Source organism: Emys orbicularis, chromosome 2, assembly GCF_028017835.1.
Source record: "Emys orbicularis isolate rEmyOrb1 chromosome 2, rEmyOrb1.hap1, whole genome shotgun sequence".
Classification (NCBI taxonomy): Eukaryota; Metazoa; Chordata; order Testudines; family Emydidae; genus Emys; species Emys orbicularis.
In genome coordinates, this window is record NC_088684.1 from 135,562,569 (window position 1) to 135,581,462 (window position 18,894).

Below are 18,894 nucleotides of genomic sequence, written 5' to 3' on the forward strand. Positions count from 1 at the left end.
TCACCTTCACTTATACAGGCTATTTGATGATGTTGGCTGTCTGGTTCTGCTCCTAGATTCCCATGCATTACTGGGCATTGTTTTATCCAAAACGGGCCGTGGACCAAGCACGAGAGTTGGTCAGCATGCTGGAGAAGGTCTCTGGCCCAATTGGCATGCAGTTAAACCAGCCCGCCTGGGTGGAATTGAAAGATGATCGAATAGAGACCTATGCCAGGACTATCAAATCCATCTTGGGCACTGAGGTAATGGGGAGGAAGGGACAGAGTGAATGGGGTTTGGGTAATCCTATTTAGAAAGCTGTTCAGTTGGCATTCTCGTACCTCTAGGAGATTGGGGCACTCTGATTGCACATATGAGAAATGTATTTATTAATCTGTCCCTTTGGGAGGATCCTTTCAAGTATCATCCATGGACAGTCATGTGTGCATAGCGTATTTTCCTTGTGTTTCTTGTGTGTGCGCCACGTTTCCGTTGGAGTCTTTAAGGAGGGCTCTTGTAAAGCATTGACTGCTGGCTTGACATCTGCTAAGTGATACGTAAGCCACACTGAGCGATCATGGCTACAGTATGCCTGGTCCTGCCTTGAGGTGGGAAGAAGCTGCACTCTGCTGTGTGTCTCATTTCTCCCCTTTTCATCATGCCTCAGTGGGTCACAGCTTAGAATGCCAGATTCAGAACAAACTGCTGAAAAATAGGGCAGACTGGTGGTTATTCTATCATTAGATGACACCAAGCCAGTAACAAAAGTAAACTTCTGTCTCACCATGCTGGTTAACAAGAAGTCAAAAATGCAGTCTCCTTAGGCATTCCAGCCCTTATTTCACCATCTAGACACTGGACTCCGAGAGGTTATTGAAAACCAGTTTTATCACATATGGTGTCCTTCTAATACCAAGAGATCAGCCACATAGCCAGGTAAATATGCAACTCAGATCTTACCCAATAATCACGCTGCTGTCAGTCTTTTAGTAACTAAAATCTAAAGGTTTATTAATAAAAGAAAAAAAGAGGAGTTGTTAATGGTTAATAGATCATATACATACAATAATTGCAAAGTCCTTATATTGGGTTTGTAGCAATGATGGTACAGATGGCTGGCTTGTAAAATCTCTGGTAGCTTCCAAAAGATTGGAAGGTCCTCAGTCCATAGTTGAGTATGGTCCTCTTAGTTGTAAATCCACAGTTCAGAGAATCAGGGCAGGAAAGAGGCAAAATGGAGTAATCTCAGGGGTCTTTTATACCCTTTGCCATGTGCCTGGAAATTTACTGGTTCAGACACAGCTCATAGCCTCTGTTTGTGCAAAAGTCACTGGCCTAAGATGGAGTCCAGGGTCACGTGAGCATATCACATATCCTTTCATGCTTTGACGCACTGAGGCAGCCATTGGCTCCTGGGATATGTAAGGGTTAAGTAGAGACCTGGGAAACCGCTAGTATGCTGACATGGTATTAGGGTGTAGAGGCACGGGCAGGCACCGTTTTTTTGCGCTTGATAGATAAAGTGCTACCTCGCTCCCTTCCCTTCTGCTTGTTAAGGATTGATAAGTGTTGCAGCTGCATAAGGAATGTGGTTGTTCAAAGGATCCCCTTTGTGCAAAGAGGTGTTCTCTTCACCCCCCCCCCTTCCTTTCCCAGCTACATAAACAAGCTCAGGCTCATGGCCCCTTCCTCCCTTCCCTGTGAACTGCTGATCAAGGGAATTTGTGGCTGCAATTATTGCAAAGAAATGTATCTTCAAGGTAAAATTTGTCTGTAGAATATGCTTAATGCTGTAAACAGTAATCAGGGGCTGGGATAATTATATTCAGTATGTAGCTATTAATATTCATTGTATGGGCCTTCATATTACTCAATAAGGGTTTTGGTGGTGGTGTAGTAAATGTAGGTATTTAGATACTAACTTAGATAAAAAGAGTGTGCTGTAACTAATTCAGTGCTTACTCGACAATTGGGTCGAGGGGTACAAGTACCACTACAAAGAAGCCCGTTTACTCAATCCGCCTCTGGGTCCTCCTGCTCAATCTCGAACACCCTCCATCCACAGAAAGAGTTGTCTGGGCAGAATGAGTTTCTTCTATGGCGCATTGTTAGAGTGAAATGTCCTTAATGGGCCATCAAGCTTGAATAGCCCATTCACAATGGGCTGGCTAGACTGGATGTAAACTACCTTGTGTTTGTTCCTGGGGTAACACCCACATTTAAGATACAGTGATGATACATGGATTTAAGCAGGATAATCTTATTTAGCAAATCATCACTTTTCCATTGACACCTTATAGGACATACTTTGCACAAGATTTGTTGCAATTGAATAACAGTGGCAGTATCGAGGATGTAAATGGTCATATTTCAGTCATACAGTATCACAAGGGTATCGGACTCGGGTATGCCCTAAATACAAATCATGGGAGCTGGAAAGCTCTGCAGTGCTTTGAAGGCCCTGTGCATGGGGAAGAGACCTACTTAGCCACGTTAGACACAGTCTACCCTTTGTGGACTGTTTCTGTGGGACTTGCTTATGGTGTTGCTCTGCTCTTCAGCTGCAGCCTATCAATAGTTTATCTTGAATTAATATATTAACTATAAAGAGCTGCATATTGATTGTGACGCTTGAAGATAGGCAACTGATCAGCAAAGGTCTTGAGAGAGACTTTGCTACCTGCCCACATTCTGTTCCTGGGATCTAATGCAGATGTTGCACTTGTAATGTTCCTTTGCACTGTTATGGTGATAAGGACTTGGCCTGTTTACGTTAGTTATTTGTGGAACAATTATTTCCCAGCCCTCCGCAGTAATGCCTTCTGTGCAGTGGATCTTTCACAACATGCAGCTATGAGCGCCTTGGTGCTTGTTATCTCAGTTAAATGAGGCACGAGGTTTACTTTAATTGCAGTAGTTCATGTCATGGAGGTTGGATGTGAGCCCATCAGTGAAGGGCTTTGATACTAGAAAGGAACATTGGGGTTGCGCAGTTCATGGTGCTATTACTGAAGACCTGTGCTCCCAAATCCAGTCCATTTCCAAGCCTTAGGTATAAACAAGGGAGTGGAGGGAGCTGGGGAGACCTGACAACTAATGAGGCACACAGTTGTTACTGTGAAGGTGCTAATAATACCAAATCTATTCTTTAAGAGTATTGCAGTAACTACAGTAATAGGCTCTTGGTGAGGATTCTGCTTGCTCCCTGACAAATAGCTGTGATACTGCTCTTGGCTGCTGCTTTATTAGACAGTGGGAGCTAATGTCCCAGGATTGTGTTACTTCCCTTCATCATAGTGCTACTCAGGGTGCTGCATTCATTCCATTGCAAAGGCAGAGAAAAGTTTGTGAGCATCCAGCAAAATTTGTGGTGCTAAAGCCTGACTCTGCATTTGTCTCTTGAAGGGTAAGATGCAGATGGTCATATGTATCATCACTGGGACCAGAGATGACTTGTACGGAGCCATTAAAAAGCTGTGCTGTGTGCAATCTCCAGTACCCTCTCAGGTGAGTCAGGTCACTGCGGTATTATAACTTCTTGGGGTGGGGGTTTGACATGGTGGAGACAAGGATTCCATACACAAAGTTCTTGCCTGGAATGAGACCACAAAATACTGTCCATTTCATCCTCGTCTACATTTGAAGCTTCCCGTCACATTTCTCTCTGGAGCCAGTACACCTCTGGAAGCAGTAGAGCAGGCAGGCTCATCTGGCTATAATTAAAAATAAACAAAATCCTACAGTAACATCAAATCATGACCATTTAACCTAACCCTTAAGTATACAGTGAACAAGCCATGTAATTTACTGCATACATCTAAATTAAGTCCAGTACAGGCGAGTCTCATCTTGCGCACATTTAACATGCGCGAATTCAGCTTTGCGCGGTCGGCAAAAAAAAGAGAGAGAGAGAGAAATAACAATTTAAATACTGTACCTGGAGTGCGGGCGATTCCGCCCGCCATTACACTCAATGTAATTTTGACTATACGCGATTTTTTCGCTTTATGCGCTGACAGCGGAACGTAACCCCAGCGTAAGATGAGACTCGCCTGTATAGCAAAGTTGGCATGCCTAGAAAAAGGCCTCGGGTGGCTGGAACATCATCTTGGTGGTCATGTTGTCTATAGCAGAATAACAATAGGTTGTATTTAATCTGTAATTAGTCGCATTCAAATTGTGTTGTGGACTCTTGCCTTGCTTGTGAATATTGTGTCTAGCCTTAAAGAACTGTTTCATGGTTATCTCTGTAAGTAGCTGTGGCTAGCTGGGGCTTCATGTGCTTCACACCTTGGCCAATGGAACAGCAAGGATAGAACTCAAATCCCCCTGTTTCAAAACCTCAGACCCCTGCCAGTTAAGCAAAAGGAGGTTCTCCTTTAGCTGTTGTGAATGTAAGACCTATGGCAACTGTTGAGGAGCTTCGATTCCATTCAGAAGAGGAAGATAGTGCAGGTACAACAGCCAGCACATATAGTGTGTGTGTTTTTTAAAAAAAAAAAAAAAAAAAAAAAAAAGTGAAAGTTGCTAGAAAGACACTTTTTAGTTTGCTGGGGGATGTAATGCAAACATCATTCCATTTGGGGAAACATCTTTTCTTTTCCGATGGGTGGAGAGGGACATAAAAGCTAGTCTAGGGTGTAAGCATCCTTAAAAATACTTGCGAGCTTTGGATGAATTGGGGGTAAAGGGCTGGATGGGTATCAGTTTTTGTGTTTGCTGCGTATGAGACTTTTGCTAAGTGAAGGCTAAATTCTGCCCTCAGATGCACATTCAAAACTCTTGACTTAATGAGAATTACACTTGCAGATCCAGGGACCAGAACTTGGTTATACAGGCTTTAACAAATGCAAAGTCTTACTTTTACTTCTTAAAAGCTTTGAGAAAAAGCAAAGAAATAGAATACTAATGGAAAAACTTAACAGCCGTTAAAGTTGTATAGTTGGACACCTTGCAATATGCAAGTATAATCTGTTAAATTTATGATTGATTTATAGTAGGAATACAGTATGGGGAGGAAAAAAGTAGACCCTGCTTTTGCAGTCTTAAAAACTTAGCTGGAGTTAACTGATTTTTAATATTTCCCATTGCTGCAGGTCATCAATGCCCGGACCATCATGACCCAGCCAAACAAATTAAGGAGCGTAGCACAGAAAATTCTACTGCAGATTAATTGCAAGCTAGGTGGGGAACTCTGGGGAGTGGACATCCCATTGGTAAGCCATGCAAAAGTTAGTTCCATCAAGGGAGGCTTCAGCACCCTGAATGACCTACCTGTAGGTGCAGGGCTCTCATCTGTGACTTCTCTGTGGCCTTTCATTTTACTTACACACACACATACCGTGTGCATGCACAAATATTAATTCATCCTAGATGGGATAGAGGAAGAATAGTTCATAGTGTGAAAGGGGTATTCAGCCTCTCTGAAATGTATCCCCCTTCTTCCCTCTTTCATGGGGGGAATGTACTCTTACCCTTAACCTGTCTCTTACAGGTCATCAGCATGCTAGCCTGGGACTCGGAAGGCATGGGTTTGATTCCAAGCTCTGCTACAGACCTCTTCCCTGCACATTTATTCTCTCTGTGCCTCCATTACTCGTCTGTAAAATGGGGATAATAGCACTTCCCTACATCATAGGGGGGGGATGTTGTATGCCACAGTACTGATGAAGGATAGATAAAATGAACTATCTGGTTAGCTCTCTGGTGGTAACGAGCACTTTTGATTAATTCCAGGGATTTTATGACCACTGCAGGGGTTAAAGCCGAGGGTGAAACTCCCTCTTGGCATTTAATTCAGCTCTGCTTTTTTGCTCTTTGGAAAGAGTTCAGATATAGTTTCCAGTGAAATGGTGAGTTATGCCTCTGACTCACAGTTCCCCAGTGCACTGGGGAACTTTCTCCTTTCCAGAAACAGCTGATGGTGATTGGCATGGATGTGTACCATGATCCCAGCAGGGGAATGCGCTCTGTGGTTGGCTTCATTGCAAGCACCAATCAGTAAGTTGTTTCTAAATTAGAGTAGGTTCTACCTCTTTACATGCCTGTAAAACCTGGACCTCTAAGCAGCTCAGTGTTTGGCTGATGTGTGCGCCTCACACTGCAGCCAGTGTTTGCAGAGAATGTGACGCATGCCATGGACTACAGAGGGAGACAGATGGATCTGTTCTTTAATGGAGCATTCCAGATTACTCTGTCACAGTGAAGATCCTGCATAGTTCTCAAGTAGGGCAGTTGCTGTTTTGATCAATTTTCTCCTTGTGTATTCCCCACTGCTTTCTGAAGTGTTGGTCAACTAAACACACAATAAGACCTGGCTGATAGCAAACCGGGAGACTCTCTCTGGGAAGTTTGTCTTACTCTTCCAGGCTTTTGACAGTCTCTTGCTGGAGGAAAAAGTGGTGTCTGTGATTAAGCTGCACATTGTCATACACTGATGAAAAGTCTTCAGATCTTGAGTGTTTCCCTACACTTGCACTGCTAGGGAGTTGCATTTTTGGTGGAAAAGTTACATCACGTGGCTGGAAGCGAAACTCTTTTCTTTATCAATAAAGTCGCTTTATGGCACTGCCTTGCCCTTACTAAAAAAGACAAGAGATATTGACTTAACCTTGGTTGTCCTTTTCAACAGGGTTTAATAACTTGTTTGTTTGCAGTCACCAATTCCAAATGCCAAGGACCACCTGGCATTATCTCTGATCATGTGCTGCCCCTATTGCCGTATGCCTGAATCCTTTTAGAAACAGCCTGAGAAAAGATATATGCAAAGCTGGAGCTGAATTTGTTTTGAATTGTAGAACTGTTTTGGGCTTTGGCTCACAAGAGTCCTGTAGGTAATATTTATCTTTCTCTTTCTGCCACAAGTGCTCTCTCGAAGTGGTATTCTAGGGTTGTGTTCCAGATGCCTCATCAGGAAATGGTAGACAGTTTGAAGCTTTGTCTGGTCGGGGCCTTACAGAAGTTCTATGAGGTGAGGAAACATAGTAGGTGACTCTTCGCTGACCACTAAAAGAAATGGATAAAACTGCAAAGAGAAAAGTGTGCCTAGCCTGAAACATGCATCTCCTTTTCTGTACTCAGGAGTGCAGGCACCATCTCTATTCAGTACCCTAGGGTGAAGAGTTGTGGGTACCATTTATTGATTTTAAAAGAGATGGGATAGTTCTATGGATATCAAGAATATCCAGAGTTGTTATATTTAATGACAAAAAATTTGAAAGGAATATGAAACCTCATGCTTCAGGGCTTAAGCCAATCTCTAACTACTAGAGACCAGTGTGAGGGGCAGATTTGTCCCATATCTGAATGTGCATCTTGCACCTTTTTCTAAAACATCTGGTGCTGGCCACTGTCAGAGACAGAATACTGGATTAGATGGATTTAGGTCTGACTCAGTCTGGTAATTCCTACGTACTGGATTGCTGTCCAAAGAAAGCACCATAAACTGGCTCTTACCCAATAAGTAGCATCCACCTATCCACTGTGCTTCAGTACATGAATAATTGGGTTTGTAACTCCATGTGTTCATGAGTATCAACATTCCCAACACAACCTGGAGTTCATCTTGACTGAAAAACTACTATATGAAGTATCAGTGGAAGATACTAAATTGGGCTTTCTAAACGAAAAGTAGAACAAATTAAAAGTTAAGCAAGTGAGTAAACGACTTTGCAGAGCTCACTTTGAATTTAAAAATTGAAATGGCCCCTTGTTTGGCACGGCATGCTTAATCTTCCTTCCTTATCTCAGGGACTTGCTTAATTACCTCGATGAGGCCTAGCTCACAACTGCAGCTATTGCTGAATGACTCTTCTCACTTTCAATACTGCTACCTGTCTTAAGCGGTTATATTCTCCTGTCTCTGAATAACCTCAGCCCTTTTATCTCACCATAAATCCCCTCGGTGCAAAGAAAGGAATGGTACATTCTGTATGAAAGTGTAAGGACCAGGATGTAGCTTCTTGATTATTTCACCACTTCAGCGGGTCGTGTATATGCTTTAATTTACACTAGGTGTCCACAAATAAAGCCATGCTCCCAGACACACGGTTAGGTCTGCTTTAGGGTTTTGAGTTGCAAAGGCACTCATTTAAAAGGCAGTCAGTCCTATTTATAAACATGTAAATTAGATACGGTAGGTTTTTATCTTTTGAGTGCTTCTTGTGGAAGGTGCCAAATTAACAACTCTGGAAACTGAAGTCTACTTGCAGGACAGGTCCTTCATGGGCCATGGTAGGGCAAGCTTTTCCAAATACTGTCCTGTGAATATGCCTTAATAGTGCTCTAAAACGAGCCCCCTTCTAGTGGGAGAAGGGGGATTCAATTTCCGTGGCCCATTCAGTCCTTAGCCTTTTTGATGAGGCTGTCCAGAAAGGTGCTGATTGTGATGGTGGCTTTTCGAATGTGGATACTTGTCCACTTGGGCCTGGACGGAGACCCAGCAAACTCATTCCACATGGGAGTCGATGAACCAGCATCTTCCAGGGCAGCAGTTAAGTTGGCATTATTTGTGTCCAAAAGTAGACTGACTGCATTTAAACCCAAAGTAAAAAGATCAGTGGTCAAAGCCAGAAGTGTCAATGTATTTGTGTAGTCTTTGTGGTCCATTCTGTTTCACAGAATGCAAGCTTTCACTTCAAGGAAAGAATGAGTTTCTAGCCCAGGGGTCGGCAACCTACGGCACGCGTGCCAAACACGGCACGCGAGCCGATTCTGAATGGCACGCTGCCTGCCGGTGAGAGAAGGAGGGGCGGAGGGGCCGGAAAGCGCCACGCTGGGGGAAGAAGCAGGGGAGGTGGGAAGCTTGGCTGCGACCGGACCAAGCTTCTGCCTCCTGTCCCGGCAGGGGAGAGCGGTGGGGGGGGGGGTCCTGGCCCCCCGCCCCACTCAGCCCCCCCGCCCACCGCTCTCCTCTGCGGGGGCAGGAGGCAGAAGCTTGGTCCTGCGACAGCCAAGTTTCCCTCCTCCCCCGCTTTTTCCCACAGCTTGGTGCATTCCGGCCCCTCTGCCCCCCCCTCCTCCCTCTCCCTGCCGGGATGGCCCTTGCGAGGGGGAGGGGAAAGAGCGGCAGGCTGCACACAGCTCCGTAGAGCAGGCAGAGAGAGGTAGGGACGGGCCTGGAGGAAGTGGGTGGAACAGGGCATATCCCTCCCAGCCCCCTGCCATGAGCCGCTCAGGGCAGGGGGCTGGGAGCACCCCCATGAGCCGATCACCCCAGCCCTCTGCCCTGCACCCCAGCCCTCTGCCCTGACCTCCCCCCAACACCCACCCAGCCTTCTGTCCTGCACCCCCCATACCCCCAGCCTTCTGTCCTGCACCCCCCACACACCCCAGCCCTCTGCCCTGACCTCAAGTCGCCCCCAACACCCAGCCTTCTGCCCTGCACCTCCACATCTCCCCCAGCCCTCTGCCCTGACCTCGAGTCCCTCCAACACCCAGCCTTTTGCCCTGCACCTCCACACACACCCAGCCCTGAACCCCCCCACACCCAGCCTTTTGCCCTGCACCTCTACACACCCCCAGCCCTGAACCCCCCCACACCCAGCCTTCTGCCCTGCACCTCCACCCCCCCCAACCTTCTGCCCTGACCTTGAGTTGCCCCCCACACACCCAGCCTTCTGCCCTGCACCTCCACACACCCTCAGCCGTCTGCCCTGAACTCCCCCCACACCCAGCCTTTTGCCCTGCACCTCCACACACACCCCCCACCCCTCTGCCCTGACCTCGAGTCGCCCTGCTCAGCCCACTGCAGGCCTAGGTGAACAAAACCCCAGGCTGGCAGTAGGCTGAGCAGGCTGGCGGCGTAAGATCAGCATTTTAATTTAATTTTAAATGAAGCTTCTTAAACATTTTGAAAACCTTGTTTACTTTACATACAACAATAGTTTAGTTATATAATATAGACTTAGAGAGAGAGACCTTCTAAAAAACGTTAACATGTATTACCGGCACGCGAAACCTTAAATTAAAGAGAATAAATGAAGACTCGGCACACCGCTTCTGAAAGGTTGCCTACCCCTGTTCTAGCCCATGTGGTTGGGGTTATAACCTTCCAAATAGAAACTGATGCAGCACTGTGTCAGCCTGAAAAATACTTCTTCAAAATTAGGTGTTAACTCTTAATGCTTATGATAACACATAGAGTCAGATTTTTCAAGCAATTTAGGTTCACAGTTACTGACCTCTTTCCCATCAAGTGATGCTGCATACCGCAGTGACTTTAACTAAAAGGTCCATGTCCTACACTCAACTTTGCAAACTGCCCTTTGATGTCAGTGGGTACTCTGTTACAGATCAAGAATGGTACTTGACCTTATATTTGTGGACTCTCAGACCATAATCTCCAAATATAATTTGGCCTCCTTCACAGCATGAAGCTGCACTAAGACATCAAATTCACCCATGTTACCCTAGACCATTCTTAGAATCATAGGGTTAGAAGGGACCAGAAGGGTCATCTAGTCTGACCCCCTGCCAAGATGCAGGATTTGTTGTTTCTAAACCATCCAACATAATGGCTATCCAGTCTCCTTTGGAAAACCTCCAGTGAAGGAGCTTCCATTCTTTGTCTTGTCTTGTTTCTTATTCAGGTGAACCACTGTCTGCCTGAGAAGATAGCAGTTTATAGAGATGGAGTGTCAGACAGCCAGCTGAACACAGTGGTCAGCTACGAGATCCCACAGCTCCAGAAATGCTTTGAAGCCTTTGAGAACTACCAGCCCAAGATGGTGGTCTTTGTGGTTCAGAAGAAAATCAGCATCAATCTCTACTCTGCGTCCACTGAGCACTTTGTAGCCCCCGCTCCAGGGACTGTAATTGACCATACTGTCACCAGTAGAGATTGGTGAGTGGCAGGCAACCCACAAAAGTCTGTTCTCTGCCAGCATCCATATATTCTGCCCCCTCACCATTCTGTAACTGCCAATAAAAGTGGAGAGTCAAGTTACATTGCATTACTAGCTTGTGGAAACCTAGTGCATATTTCAATTCCAGAGCAAAGGGTTGAATATGGCTCAGCACTGGCTTATAGCAGGAAGCTGCCAATTATAGCCAGAGGGGATGGTCTAACGAATTTGGTACCTAGACTTTCTAGACCCCAGAAGTTCAATTCAGCCCTTAGTTTACCTGCCTCAGTAGGATACCTTATGTAACAATGCCATTTACTTTGGAGCGCTTTCTCATTAGACCTTGCAAAGAGGGTCCCATCTGTTCTCTGTGTATGTTACATACCCCTGAATAATAGCTCTATGTAAGTCAAAAGTTAGTTTCTCTCACCAGCAGAAGTTGGTCCAATAAGATACTATACCACCCACTTTGTGTCTCTCATATCCTGGGACCAACGCAGCTACAACACTGCATAAAACATACCCCAAGCATTTTATAAGAAGGGGTTTTGCTCTGTCCTTGCTCAAAATTTCCCATCCACTTCCCCACGGTACTGGTTGCTCTCCACCACAAAACGTGCTGCATGAATATAGACCGAAGTGCTTTGGGAACGAAAGGCCCACTTACATATTCAGCTCTTAGGTATTGCTGCTGTATCCTTGATGTCTAGATGCTAGTGTACCCCTGGAGAAGATACACTGAGGGAGTAGGCAGTGAGGTCATGCTGTGATTTCAACTTAGAATGAAACCTTGATAAAGCAAACTCAACTTCAGGTGTAAACCCCCTTTAACAGACCTACCTAAGGAACTGCCACGGGCTTTTCTCTTGTTTACAGGTGGACAACTTGACTCTTTAAAGTGTTTCTCTTTATCCTTCTCAGGGTGGATTTTTACTTGTTGTCTCATCACATCCGACAGGGTTGCGGCATCCCGACTCACTATATCTGTGTGCTTAACACAGCCAACCTCAGTCCTGACCACATGCAAAGGTGAGAGCACTGAGCAGGGGGGTCTTCCTCAAACACCCCTTGCTACAAAGTTGCACAGCAGAGAGGCTGAGTAGCTGGAGGTGGCGCTGATGACATGTAACTCTGGTCTTTGTCCAAATCCTGCCCTAAAGAGAAGTGGAAGTTACTTCCTTGTGCCTTCTGATGTGATTGCAGAGGTGCATTTAGCAACTGCTCCCCACCCCCCGAAATGCTGGCTATCTACTGCTGTGAGAGTCAGCGTCTTGGACTTACTGGTGCAGTGGTCTGATCCAGCATGGCACATCTTCATTTTGGAAATATCTCTGAGTTTATTTGCAAAATTTGTCCTACTAGGTAAGGCGGGATCACTTGCGAGTTGGGCATCTTTGCATATTATTTCCCATTTTTCTTTTTCAAGGAAATACTAGCTCGAGATATTTCTGAATTTATTGAAGGAGCGCGGGGGGAATCATGGCCAAAAGTCCAGCAATGATGATGCCAAACCAATCAGAGTTTGACATCCATTTCTTGTAATCTCTTGTTCTCCAACAGGACTTAGTATTGAGAAATTCTCTTGCAATACACAGCAGCAAAGCTGGAACTTTCCCCAAGGCCTGTTGTTGCAAAACAATCTCCATTTGGAAGTTAGATAGAGACCAACATGTACCTTTACAAAGAGTGAGGTGAAATTACTTCCCGTCGTGCCTTAGTTCATTGGCTAACGACTCAAAAATGAATGGTACAGAGAAGGCAGATTGGATGTTCCTGTTTACCCTTCTTCATTATACAAGAACAGGGAGAGAATCGATGAAATTGAAAAAAGCAATACATGTAAATCAGATAAAAAGAAACTCTACTTTATACAATGTATAATTAGCAATTAGCCTGTGGAACTGACTGCCAATGACAATATATAATTGAGCAGGATTCAAAAAACGGTTAGAAATCTATGGATAATGAGCATATGCACAGTTTGCATTAAGTAGGTCATTGCTTTTTTTAAGAGGATCAGGAACATACTTCCCCTGTGGGTAGATTATTCCATAATTGTCCACTAGGGATTTTTGCACCTTTCTCTGAAGTAGCTGGTGCTGGCTATCACACTTCCTGAGGTAACTGCACCTCTGATCCCCTTTGTTGCCTCTTCAAGAGTCTCAGGCCTGTAGCCATCACCTCTCTTGGGGCACGGGCCTTTGACTCCCCTCCTCTAGACTGAGCATTTAAGTTGCAGTTCACTGATAATGTTGTCAAATCCGACTTCATTTCAGTACCTGCCGTTCTTTTTCTTGGGTAATGGCAGGGTTAATCAGTGACCATCCAGCCTTCATAAAGCAAAGTATTATTTGTTCAGAACAGAAGCATTACAGAGAAAACATATCTTAATGTGTAGGTCTCAGCTTACCAGCCAGTCGCCCGTCTTCTACATGGAGACCCTGTTAGGAACAGAGTCCTTCAAACCCTGTCCTCAGTGGCTGTCCCTGTTAGTCACAAGGTTGTTGTGACACTTTCTGGGGGTACCCAGGACTGTGAGGCACCTCGCTACCACCTGCCCTTAGCATAAGGAAGCCTTGTCTGTGCCTGTTGGAGGTCGGCTCCCCAGCTCCACTGGCCACGGACAAAACAAGCCCTCCTCTCTCAGCCTACGCAGGCTCCACTGTCCCGCTGCAGACTAGTGCTGGGCACATTCCAACCATCAAGCCCTCCAAGCTTCTCCATTGAGTGTCCAATCTCTGCTCCATGAACACTCATGGGATTCACCACTCCACTGCTTCCAAAGCAACAGTGCACCCCACTGTCACCTCTACTCACCACTCCAGTTAACAAGTAGCACTTAAATATGTTTATAGTGAAATCAAGTATAAGTTTATTTAACAAAGCACAGAAAGTCAAGTAGTAGCAACTAGAAGTATTGGAAACAGTTACATTATAAAATAAAATCATAGCATGCATTCTAGAGCCTAGGCTTAATTAACATGATATTTTATTAGACGTAAGAGTATTGCTCACCCAAAATCCCTGTAGGCAGGCCGTGACCTTTTTGTTGTGAGACATGCATCCTGTCAGTGTCTCTTCGAAGTGAAGGATTAAGTGTCTCTTCACACTCCAGGATATACCAGACCAATCATTTGTCATAATTCATGAACAGGAAACTCCCCAGTATTTGTTCCTGTAGATGTTATAATCTCTCAATTCATCCCTGGCTAAGTATGCACATAGGCACACAGTGTAAGGCATACAGTACACAAATGGACAGGTAGGTAGGTGTCATTTACGTCCTTCCTGAAAGGAACATATCCAATCTGTCACCTCCTGGTGACATGCCTGAACTCTAAGAGCATAACTTTCAATATAAATACATAAATATTATCTGTATGTACATTTTTCATGGCTTTCAGTAGAGGCCTCACATGCCCCTTTGGTGAACTAGTATGCAGATGTCTGACCCAGGGGACTCCTGTACAACCCTATGCACCCCCTGTGCTCTCTATCAGGTGGCATCAGGGGGTCCCTAGGTTATAGCTGTGTCAGTTCTTGGATCGAGTGAGAGTGACCTCTCCCTTATGTGACGGTGGTCACTTTATACAGCTGAGTTCTTTGTTTGGTAGCCTCCTTTTAACAAGCTCAAACTGGTATATGCAACTTCCCGCAAGGCAGGAGGACTTCTCCTGCCTTGTATACCTGCCTAGGGATTTGCATTGATGTATCACCTCCCAGTTATTTTAATTCCTGCAGAAAGCTCCTTGTAACTCCCTGTGGAGCCAGAAGACAATCCCTAGCTCCTAATGATACATATACTGTTAATAAAGCTGATCTAATACCTTTGGAGATTCCTAGTGTCCAAAATATGTTGCATGGGCTGCTGTCAGAGCTAGGTTAACGGTTTGCCCCAGTATGGCAATTCAGTGAGAGAAGGATTTGGTCCTTAAAGCGCTCCTATCCGGTGACCTTGAAAAGACAGCCCTCCACAAACATATGGTGTTCGCTGTGGGTTAGACATACAGTGTCCCAAGTAGGGAGGTATGAATTCTAATGGAATCGTCTTTCCTCCTGTTGTTTCTAGGTTGACTTTCAAGCTTTGCCACATGTACTGGAACTGGCCAGGCACTATCCGAGTTCCAGCCCCCTGCAAATATGCTCACAAGCTGGCCTTTCTCGCAGGACAGTTTCTGCACCATGAACCAGCTATTCAGCTCTGTGAGAGACTCTTTTTCCTGTAACCTGGAACGCTGGGAGGTGAAGGGGAGAATCTAGCTCCTCAATCAGCAGATGGAGAAGGGAGCCTCTTGGATGGAGCTTTCATTGCTCTGTGGTCACCTTCTGAGGGGACACTGCACACCGGTGCCTCTGACAGCCATATAAAAGGAGATTATCTTCTAAGTTTGTTTTTATAAATACATATATTCTGCATTTCTTTTTACTTGGTTACTTAAAGGACACTTGAACAATAGACCCAGAAACATAACCTCCTTTAAAATCAATGCAATAATCCGGTGGGGAAATCTGCTTCTTGACTTCTGTTGCTCTCCTGCGTATGAAAACAGAAGCAGTATGCTGCCTGTGCAGCAGCATTTTAACCCCACCTGCCCACTGCTGGGCTAATGGCATTGAGGCAGGCTCAGCAGCACAGAAGTAAATGGTGTTAATTTCATACAGCAAGGGAGGGGTGTGATCAGGGCGTTGCTGGTCATAGGAAAGGAACAGAATCAGCAGAGGTAGGGCTAGCTTGACTGGAATGTTGACCTAAGGTTAAAGATACTTAACAGTACCCATTTAAGAGCGGGTGCCTGGTAACAGCCATTTGCAAAGGGAGGTGAAGATGCAACAGGAACAGATAAATCTTGTTTCAAAGGGTAGTGTTCAGTTTGCAGACAATTAAATCTGTTCCCAGTCAGCTGGTTGCCCAAGGAAATGGGACTGCAGGGTTCCATTGTGAGGGAGAGTTTGAGCTTGCTTACTTCTTCAGCATATGCAGGTGACATGCTAAGGGCTAGTCTACACTACCACGCTACATTGGCTGCATTGATGTAGCTGCGCTGCTGTAGCGCGTCTGGTGAAGATGCACTGTGCTGATGGAAGAGCGCTCTCCCGTCAGCGTAATTACTCCACCTCAACGAGAGGCAGAAGCTATGTCGGTGGGAAAGTGTCTCCCACCGATTTAACGCTGGTGCGGACAGCGCATAAGTGCATGTAATGTGTGTAGCTCAGAGGGGTGGCTTTTTCACACCCCTGAGCGATGTAAGTTACATCGACTTAAGCAGTAGTGTAGACAAGCCCTGAGGAGACAGGTATTTTTAGCCTGGTGGCTGGATACATTGGTCAGAAGGAACATGGCACTGCCTTTTTTTTTTTCCCCCCCCTACTTTTTAAGAGGTGTCTCAGCACTTGTACTGTAAATGCAACCTTCAGGAGTTTATATCTCAGACAAACAACAGCAGGTGTTGGGTGGCGGAGAAAGCTAGATCTTCACACAGAGTTCCTGTTTACATTTGGGATGATTTTATTGCATTTCAGTGCTAGAGAAATAGTTCTGTAGTGCAGGCTAAGGCCACGCGTAATGTAGAAACTGTGCATCAGCGTGGTGAAAGGCAGCTTTCCCATGAACCCTTGGTTCTGCACTCTTACCCTAGAGGGGGTTGCAGTAGGAGAGCTGCATTAAGCCAGAGCCCAAGGAAAACACTAAAGACATCCTCAGACTTGGCAGGGGGAGGGTTATTTGCTGCTCTTCTGGAGTCCCCTCCTTCCTCACTCCCACGTGGGCTAATAGGATGTCCTGAGACACAAGAAGTGGTGTGCATGGGGCAGTCGCACGCACCTAACACTTCCAGTGACTGCTAGGATGAGCTCCAGCTCCATTAAAGAGTGTGAGACTGAGTGATGATGTGATGTAAGTGTACATTTTCACTGTGCCAACTTGGTGAACTGTCTTGATGATCTGCTCCTTGTGCAAATGGGAATTTCAGGAAGTGCTCCTTGCTGCTCCAGTCCCGGTATTGCCTTGCCCTGCTATCCAATCGAAGTGCTGGAGCAGCCAGAAGTGCTGCTGCAATGGCGTGAGAGTTGCCTGGGGACTAGGTTGAGCCACCATACTCGTTCCACTTGTGACTTAAGCCATTTTAGCTCCTTAGCTTTCAGAAGTGGAAAGCCACAGTACATTAGCCCACTGTACCACCCACCTACCTTCCATCAGGTGCTGCCTTTTGCTCCTATAGCTCCCCGAATAATCAAGTTTTCTGTGTATATTATCCCATCTTCGTCTGTGCTTTGGGTTAGAGAGCATGAAAGTAACTAAATAAAAATTGCATTTGTTGTATGTTCATTCCTTTTTTCTCTGCCTCTCTGTAAAGGTTTTTACACCTATTCTGTGTAGTTTCTAGTTTACCACAACAGATTACAATAGACCAGAAAACTCCTGAAATGTATGAAACCATATTGGTCGGCTTACACCCCAGGATTTACACAGCAGTCTGGGAAAAAGTTCCTTTGACGTTGTCAGATGATCAGTTCAGAAAGCCAGAAGCCCAAACACAGATGATTAACGTCTCCAAAGGAAATGCTGGTTTACTGGAAAACTAGGTTTTGTGTCTTTAAAAGGTGCTGAGGTTGTGAACTGATCCATTATGGTCCATGAAGTAAGACTTCTAAAATATACCTTTAACTAGATCATTGGGTTGGCCACAGTCCATGCCTCAGTAGTAGTACATTACGAGCTGTTGGATTAGTGACCCGGAAGCTTTTCTGGAACTGTTACTGATCTTTCTGGTAAACAGTTTCAAACAAATAGTCCATGTTCCAAAAAATGACTGTTTCTGGAATGAACACCCTGCCTATGCAATAGTATTGAATACTTGCCCTTTTCCTAGTTTCAGAACCAAAGCACTGGGTGTACTTCAAAAATCTGACAGTGTCTTCCAATAGCACTTTTTGTTTTTTGAATGTAGCTTTCAGTGTGTTTTGCAGATTATTATTATTTATTATTGTGCTTTACAAATATTGGTCCTTGTATGAAACCAAAGACAACGTATTCCCTGATCCGTGTCCAAAAAATCCCTTGCGACACCCTGGAATTTATTTGAAGCTTTTGCATTTCTACTTCATTTTCCTTTTTTTAATCTAATGCTTTAAAGAGCAGAATCCTACATTTTATTTGTTTTTGCAGCTATGTGCTTAAAAGTTACCGGTTACCGTAAGAAAAATATTTTTTTAATTCTTCCTCTTAAGGCTGGGGTAGCTGTTTAAAGTATCAACGTTTTCCAGTTGCCACGTAAGCACGCAGCATCCTCAGGAAAGCTGAATAGTTGAAAAGCTCAAATATATCATCATGGTTTTTATTTGTATGTGAGGGGATGAGGCTAAAAAAACCTAGAATTTTAAAACTCTATGAATATGTTGAGATGCTGATCTAGAACTGACACTCTTGGCTTGAAGATTTCTCCGTGAAATGATCGGATTTCATTTTGAAGTTGCATTTGCAAAGTTTCTGCATCTGTCCAATTGAATGGCTCCTCTCAAGACTGGGGGTAGATTAAAGAATCTTGTATCTATTCCTGGTTTTGTAGCCTCTCTTCTCAGTTTTAATACCGAATGGTTGAAAAACTTTTGTATAAATGTGTAGTTCTGTTAAACACAGTAAAATTATAACAGAACTCTGTTAAACATATTTTCTTTACTGTGTTGAAAATGTGTTTTGCATTGGACTGTTCCAATTCTAAGTGGTGAGAACTCCAGTGAAATGCCCCAAATCTCCCATTAGAGAGGTGGTTTGCTAGACTGGAGCAAGTAAGGGAAGCCCAGGATATTAAAGCAGGCTCTCACCAGGCATGTATTTAGAAACAGACAAATTCATCAGATTGAACAGGTATCTGAATGAAGAATGTAACCAGTGCGCTGATAACCATCAGGAAGAGGAGCTGACACAGTCTCCCAAATTGGTAAAGGGGGATGGGCGGTGTGATATGTAACTGCTCCCAAGCAGGGTTTGATTTGATTCATTCATTCACTCAGTTTATTTCTTGACCTAAGGGATCTTTTTGCTTCCTCCAATCACTAGTCTGGGTGCAGG

At 44.8% G+C, this 18,894-nt stretch overlaps 1 protein-coding gene across 1 annotated transcript in view; it reads left to right on the top strand.

Moving 5' to 3' along the window:
* PIWIL2 (piwi like RNA-mediated gene silencing 2) overlaps window positions 1–15,052 on the top strand; it is a 32,485-nt gene extending 17,433 nt beyond the window's left edge. Inside the window, exons 15-22 of the mRNA XM_065399074.1 lie at window positions 57–245; window positions 3,388–3,489; window positions 5,079–5,198; window positions 5,894–5,982; window positions 6,847–6,952; window positions 10,572–10,825; window positions 11,748–11,855; window positions 14,896–15,052. Of these exons, the coding sequence (XP_065255146.1) occupies window positions 57–245; window positions 3,388–3,489; window positions 5,079–5,198; window positions 5,894–5,982; window positions 6,847–6,952; window positions 10,572–10,825; window positions 11,748–11,855; window positions 14,896–15,052 (1,125 nt within the window). The remainder of the gene's footprint in view (window positions 1–56; window positions 246–3,387; window positions 3,490–5,078; window positions 5,199–5,893; window positions 5,983–6,846; window positions 6,953–10,571; window positions 10,826–11,747; window positions 11,856–14,895) is intronic.
* Window positions 15,053–18,894: the final 3,842 nt, after the last annotated feature.